The following is an 11649-nucleotide window of genomic DNA, read 5'->3' as shown; positions in this document are numbered from 1 at the left end:
AAAAAAGGTCACTGCTGATGTTAAAGTTCCCTCCCAACTTGTGTGTCCTTGTAATTCTCCATAAACCCAACTGACTGCATGTGCTGTAATAAATAGTATTCTTCATAAAACATTACAACCTGAAAAAGCTCACCCTGCTCATGCCCCAAATCGTGGGGCAAACTCCATTGTTTATACAAGCTGTTTGAACTGCCATAAGGAAGCATGATGGAAGACAACGGAAGTGAGCAAAGTGCTGACCAGACAACACTTTTGTTTGCCAGGATGCCATTAAGCTGCAAGTTGCACATCGCTGTCACCTAAATAGTCAGGTTGCTGAAGTGTGAAAATCTTTTGTTCAAATATGGCACTGATGTGCATGAAGAGCTTATGAAATTGGGCAAAAAATTCTGACACGTGGGAAAAGCTGTCAACATATAGCAACCAGAACACATTCGATATGGATTTAAACCACTGGTTCTCAACCTTGGTTCGATCGAACCCTTGGGGTTCGGTGAGTCGATCTCAGGTGTTCGGCACAGCCTCTGCTGACAAACTCCCTTTAATTGTTTCTAGGCCTCACCCCTCGTGACGTCCTTCCTAGGTAGCCAAGCCACCATTAGCAAGGTTCCAACACCGGTGTTCCGTGCTATGGTCCCAACTGCCGACGAGTTCCATGCAGCATTCCGTTTCTCTGTGTTCCTCCACAGAGGACAACAATGGAGCTTGTCTCCCCGGCAACCACACTCAGAGGCTCTGTGGCCTTAAAAGCCTTGCATTCCTGTCAAGCCATGATCAGCGACAGGTGTGGGGTTTGGACTGCTGCCTTCCACCAGATGGGGCCAAAACTTGTTGGGTGGAGCCATTTTAGGGGAATATATTTCCCTTCCAGGATCCAGCCTGTCGTGACATTACATATATATATATATATATATATATATATATATATATATATATATATATATATATATATACAAAGCGGAGGTGAACGAGATGCGATAACATGGCTCTGTTGGAATGCTACTACTCAAGCAACCCTAGTCAGACGGGTTACATGCGGAGAGTTGGGGCTGAATGGTTACTTCGAAACCCACAGTCACGGTTGACCACGAACACGCTCAGTGTTCCAATATCCACAAACGGCAATTGCTATCACAACTTGAGATTGATGAGGTACAACACAAATTCTGAGGTGAAGGGCCCCAGGCTGTCACATCAGAGGAAGAGGTTAGACCAGAGATTGGGAGGCAAGCCCCAATGAATGATGGGATTGGGAAGCCAGCTCCAATTAATGCAATCCTGAGCGAAGCAACTGACATGAGGGATAAGATCATGGCAAGAATGAAAACTGGGCAACCAAGAAACCGATTACAACGGCTATGTAAAGTACCATCTGCAAGTCTCATGGAAACTGTGAATGCAGCACTGAGAGTGATTTCGACCAGAACGATCACGGAAACTAATGAGCTGATATACGCTTCAGCAACAGTGATCCTAGAGATGCTTGGCTACAAGAGCAACCGTGAGAGCCACGAGATGTGTTACCCACCATGGAAAAGACGGTTGGAGGCTAAAATCAAGGCGGCTCGGAAAGATGTGAGTCAATTGACGGAGACCCAGAGAGGTGTGAATAAAAGGCCAATACCCAAGAGGTACGTGCAGATAACCATACCTGAAGCACTCGAGACTGCCAAACAAAGGCTCCAGGCCTTGTCCAGTCGCCTAAAGAGGTACACAAAAGAGAATGAGGCCAGAAGAATAAACAGGCTGTTCGCAACACAACCTGCGAAAGTGTACGCTCAGTGGCAGGGTTCTAACAGCAGAGCTGACCCTCCAAGGCTGGCAACTGAAAGATACTGGAAAGGCATATGGGAGAAGGAGGTCACACATAACAGCAGTGCACAATGGCTGGTGACTCTGAAAGAGGAGCACAGCAACCTCCCTGAACAGAACCCAGTTACCATCACAGCGGCAGATATACAAGAAAGAGTCTCAGATATGAAAAACTGGGCGGCACCAGGCCAGTTCAGATCTGGTCCACACCTACTGGCTAAAGAAACTCACAGCTCTCCACGGGCGCCTAGCGGCACAAATGAACCAGTTGCTGATGGATGGGACTCACCCAGGATGGCTAACCGAAAGGCGAACAATCCTGATCATGAAGGATTCCTCAAAGGGTGCAGTTCCTTCCAACTATCGACCAATAACCTGTCTCTCCACAACATGGAAGCTCATGTCAGGCATCATTGTGGCTAAGATAAGTGGACACATGGATCAATACATAAGCAAAGCACAGAAAGGCATTGGTAGAGATACTAGAGGTTCCAAACATCAGCTGCTGGTTGACAGAACAGTCGCACAAGACTGCAAGTCCCGGCATACCAACCTGTGCACAGCCTGGATTGATTACAAGAAAGCGTATGACTCGATGCCACACACATGGATCACTGAATGCTTGGAGTTGTATAAGGTCAACAGGACCCTGAGAGCCTTCGTTGCAAACTCGATGAGAATGTGGAAAACCACACTTGGAGCAAATGGCAAGCCACGAACGTAAGTGTCCAGTGTCCATCAAATGAGGCCTAGACCAAGGTGATGCACTCTCCCCACTGCTGTTCTGCATAGGACTGAACCCCCTCAGCCAGATAATCGCCAAGACAGGCTATGGATACCGCCTCAAAAATGGAGCTATGATCAGTCACCTCCTCTACATCGATGACATAAAGCTGTATGCTAAGAGCGAAAGAATCAGAATCAGAATCATCTTTATTGCCAAGTATGTAGAACACACAAGGAATTTGTTTCCGGTAGAACACGCTGCACTAGTATCGTCGTCAAAAAAACTGCTAAGTGGCACTATACAGTTCCATTTTGGCTACTGTTGAAGAGTTCAAAGAGTTAATGGCTTGGGGGAAGAAGCTGTTTAAATGTCTGCTGGATTTGGTGCGCATGGATCGGTAGCGCCTGCCTGAGGGGAGTAGCTAGAAAAGGTGGTGGGCAGGGTGCGGAGGGTCCACTAGGATTTTCCGCGCCCTTGTTCGGATTCTTGCAGTGTGCAAGTCCTCGAGAGTGGGTAGGGCGGTGCCAAAGATTTTTTCCGCCGTCCTAACTGTCCGTTGAAGTCGGATTTTGTCCATTTTTGTGGCGGCCCCGAACCAAACGGTGATGGAAGAACACAGGATGGACATCGACTCCCTGATCCACACAACCAGGATCTACAGCAGTGATATCGGGATGTCATTCGGGCTGGAGAAATGTAGTCGGATGGTGACTAAGAGGGGCAAGGTAGTCCACACTGAAGGGGTCTCACTCCCTGAAGGAACAATAGCAGACATTGAAAACAGCTACAATGGCAACCTCGAACTAGCAACAAGGAAAGCGGCGACGACCAAATACCTCCAGCGAGTGAGGCAAGTCCTCAGAAGCCAGCTCAATGGCAAGAACAAGACCCGGGCAATAAACAGCTATGCCCTGCCAGTGATCAGATACCCTGCAGGAATAATAAGGTGGCCAAAGGAAGAGATTCAGACCACGGATGTTAAGACTCGAAAACTCCTCACCATGCACGGAGGGTTCCATCCCAAGTCCAGCACCCTGAGACGGTACACAAGCCGCAAGGAAGGAGGCCGGGGACTAGTGAGTGTGAGAGCCACTGTCCAGGATGAAACATTCAAGCTCCATGAATACATCAAAGAGAAGGCTCCAACGGATGATGTACTCAGAGAATGTCTCAGACAATGGGGAACAGAGGACGAGGTGCTAGAAGAGGGTCAATCATGGGAGGAAAAGCCCCTACACGGGATGTACCACCGAACCATAACTGAAGTGGCTGATCTCAAAAAGTCCTATCAGTGGCTAGGGAGGGCTGGCCTAAAGGACAGCACAGAGGCACTCATCCTGGCTGCTCAAGAGTAGGCCCTGAACACCAGAGCCATGGAGGCAGGGATATACCACACCAGGCAAGACCCAAGGTGTAGGTTGTGCAAAGAGGCACCTGAGACAATCCAACACATAACTGCAGGGTGTAAGATGCTGGCAGGGAAAGCCTACATGGAGCGCCATAACCAGGTGGCTGGCATAGTCTACCGAAACATCTGTGCGGAGTATGGACTGGAAACCCCAAGGTCAAAATGGGAAACACCTCCAATGCTAGTAGAGAATGACCAAGCAAAGATCCTGTGGGACTTCCAGATACAGACTGACAAAATGGTAATGGCCAACCAACCAGATATCGTGGTCATAGATAAAGGACAAAGGAAAGCCGTTGTCGTGGATGTAGCGGTCCCGAGTGATAGAAACATCAGAAAGAAGGAACATGAGAAAATCGAGAAATACCGAGGGGTCAGAGAGGAGCTGGAGAGAGCCTGGAAGGTAAAGGTGACAGTCGTGCCTGTGGTGGTCGGAGCACTCGGGGCAGTGACCCCCAAACTCGACGAGTGGTTGCACAACATCGGATATCTCGGTCCAGAAAAGTGCAGTGCTGGGAACAGCACGGATACTGTGAAGAACTCTCAAGCTTCCTGGCCTCTGGTGGAGGACCCGAGCTAAAATGGGGGACAGACACCACCCATGAGGAGTGAGACGAAGATTTTCTGTTTAGGACAAGAATATTTATCTTTGTAGAGGAAATATACATTTTGCTCCTGGAACAATAGAACTATGTGAACGTGTTCTCTGGCTTTGATCTATCTTACACTGCACATCTTCCAATGATCAGCAACAGATGTTGCGGGACTGTGAAATGGTCGACAAAGCAAACTGCCCTGCTTTAATCCTATGTGTCGCAAGCATTAAAAATTGGATTGAGACAGACAAGATTAGATTATGTCGGCCGGATTTGGCCAAATGTAAAACCCTCACTCAAGCTTTACATAATCTCCTTTCACTTCCAGTGAGCATCAGCTCTGCCAGCAGATGCCCTTTTGAATTTATGTGCATGTTTATTTTCATAACATCACTCTCTTTGGACTTCTTTTTGAATAGTGTCAGTGTTCAAGGTTTTTTTTTCAGGGCAATTATGTTTCATATCAAATTCACTGACAACATTTGTGCATGTTAATTTGCTCATTCTGCCTGCTTTTATGATAATTTATTTAGTTTTTTTACAGCAGAATAATGCTTTCTTGCATAATTCTTCAAAAGTTCCTACACAAAAAAACTGCCTTTATGAAACTGTTTTCTGTGCCTCTTGAGGGCTATAAATATCACTTTTATTATAAAGTGAACATTATAGGCTCTGTTATAAATTGTATAATTAATAGCGTTGAGTAGTTTAGGAATCAAGTGTGAAGTAATTTTATCAGTGGTGGACCATCAGGCCTTCTATGCTGCCATAAAAATATCTGAACCACAGTCTTTATTTCTTTTATTTCTCTTTATTCTTATTAAATAAGAATTATCAAATAAGATTATTCTTATTAAATAATTCCATAATGTCAGATTCCTTTCATTCCTTTTCCCCATTTGTGCAGCTTCCAGGTGTGTGTTTTCGTGTTTAAGCATTTAACCAATCACATTTCAGCCATCGTTTGTTACCAGGGTCAGAAATCTACCAGGAGACCTTCATCATCCGTTCTGCGGGCCCTGTCGCATAAAAACATGTCGATAAAACGGTTGCTTTAACGAATCAGATTTCGAATTGGGGGTACAAAGGCTTTTGGCTGTTGCAATTTGGCTGGTGTTGCATAGTTTTCCCAAACTATGATTTGCTAGCCAATCATAGTATTACTCGGCACTAGAGATAAGAGCATACTGACCAGAGCTAGGACACTGGATCTGTTGCAAGCTGCATAACCAAATATATTATGTTGATTTAATAGTGGTTTTGTTAACCCATAATGGCTGAAGGAGGAGAAGAAATTGATTTGGTGTCAGAGTATGGAAATGGCTATCGTGAATACAGTGATACCTTGGCTTACGAACTTAATTGGTTCCCAGACAGAGTGTGTAAGACAAAAAATGTGTATCCCAAAAATTAATTTCCCCTAGGAAACCATTAAAATGAGAATAATCCGTTCCCAGGTCCCCATAAAACAATTTTCTACTATCTAATTTTCTAAGCCTTGAAACTATACAAAAATATACCATATTTTATGTATAATAAATGTGCTATGGTATTATACTTAAAGAAATAAACTGTACTATATAATAAAGTCATTTTATTTACCTTTGTGATGGTCGTTGATGGCTTGATGGAATGAATAGCTTTTTGCATAAAGTGTCTCAAGGAGCTCTGGGTTGTACATCTTGGAAGTTGTGATATTGTAACAGCAACAGATGCAGGCAGACACGACTAGAAACATCACTAATAGCTGGTTCCCTTGTCTTTTCATTTCAAATTGAACTGATGAATAGTGCGGGTTATTTGTGGAGCCTGATTGATGGGAATTTTTACCTTGCAGTCGACACTGCCTTTGAAGCTGAAGCGAGTCCAAATGTCACTGTTTTCTATCCATTTTTTCACTCTCTCTATGTCGTCTGCCTGTCTCTTTAATGTTTAAACCACCTCCCCTCACTGCTGCGTTCTTGACCAATCACATGGCTTTAACCGATGACTGGGGGAGGGGAATAGAGGACCAAAACAAGACGGCTGCCATTTTCTTTTCGGAGAACGGGCTCATTGTGGCAGCTCCGGGTGGATCCCGAAAAATAGTTTGTATGCCAAGGTCAATTTTTTATAAATTTAACGTTCGTAAACCGAAAAGTTCGTAAGCCAAGGGGTTCGTAAACCGAGGTATCACTGTAGTTTCAGAAGAGGCAGGAACATAGGATGCCCCATAAGAGCTCCACTCTTATGTTTTATGAGCAGGTAGACTACATTTTGTATAAACGGTGCCATCTGACGGAAATGTCCTGTTCTACAACAGTTCTTAATTCTACTCTTAATTCTTTCTCATTTCCTCATTCCCTTGGGAATGGCATCTACCATGTCGAATTATATTCTATGTTGTGAAAACCAATCTATAGTTGTTTGCAAACAACAATAATGTCAATAAAATGCGGTTGCATCTTGGAGGCAATGTTTGCAAACATTAAAACTCATCAAAAAGGCCTGCATCTGTCGGCAATAATTTCCAATTTTTGTATCTGCAGTACTATCACATTTTAAGGTTGTGATATTGCAACAGCAAATGATGCAGGCAGACACACTTGAAACTTCATTAATAGCTGGTTCCCTTGCTTGTCTTTTCTCTTCAAATTGTACAGATGGCTTGTGCAAGTTATTTATATTATTGATGTTACTTCCGGGTTGAGTGAACGCTGGCGCTTGTGGCTGCCGCTGCACACCCGCAGAAATAAATATCCTGTGACTGTAAAGTGTCCTTGAGAGCTTTGAAAGGCGCTTATAAATGAAATGTATTATTATTATTATTAGTAAGGTTATACTCGTACTGTAAACTCTGTATTTAGAACGTAGCATCATTCAGGGGTTCAAATATCACCTCCCGGTATCAACCAGTGAGGGTTTTATTATCATGGCAAATCTACAGTTGAAAACAGAATTATGATTCCACCCCAAATCCCCAACCATCTGATAGCTGGTGGATTGGGGTTACATTTGAGGAGCTTTTCTTACGGCTTGCTATGAGCAGGGGATAAATACATTCACACTTTCTATCTCAGGCTGCTAATCCATCAGTAGCTCAGCCGTTTAACAGAAGTGCAGCTGCTTTTGGACCAAGACTCCTCCTGTGCCTACACACACACACACACACACACACACACGCACACACACACACACACACACACACACACACACACACACACACACACACACACACACACGCACACACACACACACACACACACACACACACTTCCCCCCATATGGCATGAAGACCAGATCAAAACTTCAACAAGGGTCCCAGTTGGTACTCACTGATTTGCCTCAGCTGTCCCCAAAAAATAAATCCCACATTGTTTGTGTCATCGTAGAATTAAGCATATTTTTTTCATCCCCAATTTTTCCGTCACCGATAGGAGATGTGGCATTACATTTTACCAAATAAAAGAATTATGATCACTTTTGATTCACAACGACAATATAATAACATGGGTAATTCTAATTTCTACAGAAATAACAAGGCCCTCGCAGCATGGTCCTTAGCAATTCAGAAATATATACAGTATATAAAACTATTCAATGATAGATTAGATCAATTCACAGAAAGTATTCATTACTCTCAGACATTCAGTGTGTATGTCGATCAACCTGGTCAACAAGACCAGCTTTGACATGGGGTCGCCACAGCAAATCAGTGTCCTCCATCTTTATGCCCTTCCTGAAACAACCCTCTGTATTTATCTGGGCTTGGGACCGGCACAAGAAGACTCATCAAAACCATTACTCCTTTGAGAATCGGAAAATTACAATGGATGATTAATCGAAAAAAGCAATTTGGTTATCTGGTACAGTAAGGGATGAAGGGTGAGCCCTGGAATTGGATTAGAAGTTATCAACAAAAAAGCATCAATTTGTGAATTTAGATGAATATAAATGACATTCTTGGATATTTTATGTGATGTCCCACACGTGTGATGCCAAAATGATTCTTCCCATGTATTTATGATTTATATATATTTATACATGCATGTTGTCCAACATTTGATAAACAAACCTGGTTTTGCTCAAAGTCAAAGTCAGCCTTATTGTACAATATTCTAATATGCATGGCATACAGCACAGATGAAATTACTGTCCTCTTGGACCCAGCGTGAAAGGCACTTATAATGACTTTAACAAACATAATAAACACAAAAACGGCAATTTGCCGGGAGAGAGAGGAGCTGCTGCGTGTTCACGCGCCGCCATCTTGGGAAAAAAACCCAAATATAATAATAATCGACTTGGCCACGTGACTTGGCCACGTGACTTGGCCACGTGACCAGCTCCCGTGTCTTGCAGTGGAGCAGTCGCCATTTTGCTACCGTCTTCAACCCGAGCAAAATGAAAGAATGGTGACCTCGGAAGGAAATACAAGGCAATCGTGGCTGTTGAGGAGAATCCAACACGAAATTAAAGCCAAATATGCCCCAGAAGATTCCCACAATGACGAGGATGACGAACCAACAAGCACAAGCGTTGCAAGGTGTTACAGACGTACAATCTTACTTAGAATCCAGAGAAAAAGCATCAGGTTTTTTTAGAAATGTTAAACAAAATTGAATCGTTTGTGATAAAAGGTGAAATGGAAAGCAGAACAAGATTGAAGATTTTTTTAAATTGCATAAGATATAAGCGTTGCAGTTTCCCTGTTGCAGTGTTATGTACATGTGTACTGTACTGTATATGAATGCAATCGTTTTTTGAAACAATGTTTATTGTTTTGTCTGCTGAAATGTGATGATTTTGAAAATTACTGTACATGCCATACTGTATTAAAGATCCCCCAGTCACGTAACCGGCTTCCGTGTTTCTGTCACAATAAAAAAAAAATTGTAGCAGAGCTCAAGTCTTTCATTACTGCTGCAAAGCAAATCCTTCATCGTGAAAGAGTTTGACGTGCAGCAGAATATTTCATCAACGTAAGTAATGTAAACGTTGCAGTTTTGGTTTTTCATTCATGTATTTAATTGTGTTGCATTCAGATATCTTTAGCGCTTGCAACAATCACTGTTTTTAATATGTTTGTACATGCTGGCGTCCGTGGTTAAAGTTTAAGTTTGTGCTGTTTGCAGATGACACAATCATAGTAGTTTCTGCTGAAAAATTACAGCGAATTGTGTTTGCCTCAGTGCCTAGGTAAAAATATGGTGTCATGAAAATACGCGGGATGAAAAAATGAATGCTATTTGTTAATGTTAACCGTCTCCACTTCCGGGTCGAGTGTACGCTGCCGCGCATTGGCTGCCGCTGCTTGCCCGCGAAATGTTTTTAGCTTCTTTTAGCCTCTTTTTAACCGCTTTTTAGCTTTTTATGGTTCCCGAACCTCTGGAAATACCAGACAGTCGTCAATGGATGCTACAGCTTCGTGTTTGCTTTCAACATTTAGCTTGTAGTAGACGTGCAAATTCCACCATGACGTCCCTGATCCACTGCTGACATGGATGCTTTGATCTCTTCTCTTTCATCTAGAACTGCTTCATGTCATCACAAAGAGGGTACAGCAAGTCCTGAAGAATGAATGACTCTGTGTCTTTGTGTTGTCATATTTTTTTTTTTTTTTTTTTTCCTAAGATGGCGGCTCCCCTCTCCCGGCAAATTGGCGTTTTCATGTTTATTATGTTTGTTAAAGTCATTATAAGTGCCTTGCATGCTGGGTCCGAGAGGACAGTAATTTTATCTGTGCTGTATGTCATGCATATTAGCATATTTGACAATAAAGCTGACTTTGACTTTGACTTTGACAGCCACCAGACGAACGTTGGCTATCGATTCATCTCATGATTCCGGTCGCTTATCCGGATCACAGACGAAGCCGTGTTATCTTCTCCACCCACCTGTTCCTGCTGTTGAGGGCTAACCTGGCCGCTGCCTCTCTCTGGGTGTTGCTGGTGGATATCATGTCGCTTCTCCGTCGACCTGTTCGAGGTGTACATTACTCGGCGGCGGAGCTGCTGAAGTTCCGCTCCCAATGGACGAGCGTGCCACTGGCGATTCTCCGGTTCCCGGAAATCTGTCGTCGCCCTTTCCGGAGGTATATCCACCGCGGATCACGTCAAGGCTTTCACCTCGATGGCTCCAAGGATATCACCTCCCCGTTGTCATCCGTCCGCCAGCCGCACAGAAGGAACAGCTGCTCCGTCGATTACCGTATGTTAGCCGGCCTGGCTAGGTCGGCTAATGCGCCTCGTAGTGGGGAGGCCACCAAAGTCAACTTCGGCCTCCTCAACGTCCGCTCGCTTACAGGTAAGGGGTGTCTTATCCAGGACATCCTAAGTGACTGTAAGCTTGACTTTTTCTGTATTAATGAGACCTGGCAAACGGCGGGAGACTTCTCTGAGCTCAACGACGCGACTCCGCCAGGCTTTGTTTACATTTCTAAGCCCCGCCTCTCAGGCCGCGGAGGTGGTCTCGCGATAATATACCGCAAGAACTGGAAAGTCCTCCACGTTTCACTCCCGGAAAAAAATATAATTCGAATACGTGGCATGTAAAATTTCTGGACCCTCTCCCACTATCATAGCCACTGAATACCGTGCACCTAAACCACATTGTGACTTTCTAAAACAATTCTCTGATGTCCTCACACACCTCTCCACCCTGTCACCAAATGTAATTATTCTCGGGGACTTCAACATTCACATGGACAATTCCACTCTTCCCCTCACCAAAGACTTCACCTCCTCACTTGACAGCTTTGGTCTGCATCAATTCTCTGACTTTCCCACCCACATAAAAGGCCACACCCTGGACCTCATTTGCATGTCTGGCCTTACCCCAACGAATTGCACAGCAAATGAACTTCCTATAACAGACCATTACCTGGTTTCATTCAACGTTTCCATCACCCTCTCTCTCCCCAAATCACCCCGCATCATCACATATCGCAACATCAAGGACATCAACGCTGCCACCCTTGCCGAGATGATTGCCACCCTGACTCCAGACTACAACTCATCCCCTGATGAACTTGTTTCCCGGTACAACGCGGACCTCACGAACACCCTCAACGCTCTTGCTCCTGTAAAGTCCCGGTTTGTCCAATTTACCCGGTCCGCCCCCTGGTT

At 44.2% G+C, this 11649-nt stretch overlaps 1 protein-coding gene across 1 annotated transcript; it reads left to right on the top strand.

Moving 5' to 3' along the window:
- The first annotated feature begins 204 nt into the window (after positions 1-204).
- Positions 205-4905, top strand: LOC148899676 (uncharacterized). The gene is made up of 4 exons (XM_088994115.1): positions 205-223; positions 1199-1656; positions 3256-3782; positions 4872-4905. Exons 1-4 carry the CDS (start codon positions 205-207, stop codon positions 4903-4905), a joined length of 1038 nt encoding a protein of 345 aa, XP_088850241.1.
- Positions 4906-11649: the final 6744 nt, after the last annotated feature.

The sequence above is a fragment of the Hippocampus bargibanti genome, linkage group LG04 (genome assembly GCF_051943395.1).
Source record: "Hippocampus bargibanti isolate YZ-2025 linkage group LG04, ASM5194339v1, whole genome shotgun sequence".
NCBI lineage: Eukaryota > Metazoa > Chordata > Actinopteri > Syngnathiformes > Syngnathidae > Hippocampus > Hippocampus bargibanti.
The sequence above is the reverse complement of the archived record's forward strand: the minus strand, read 5'-3'. Positions and strand labels throughout refer to the sequence as shown.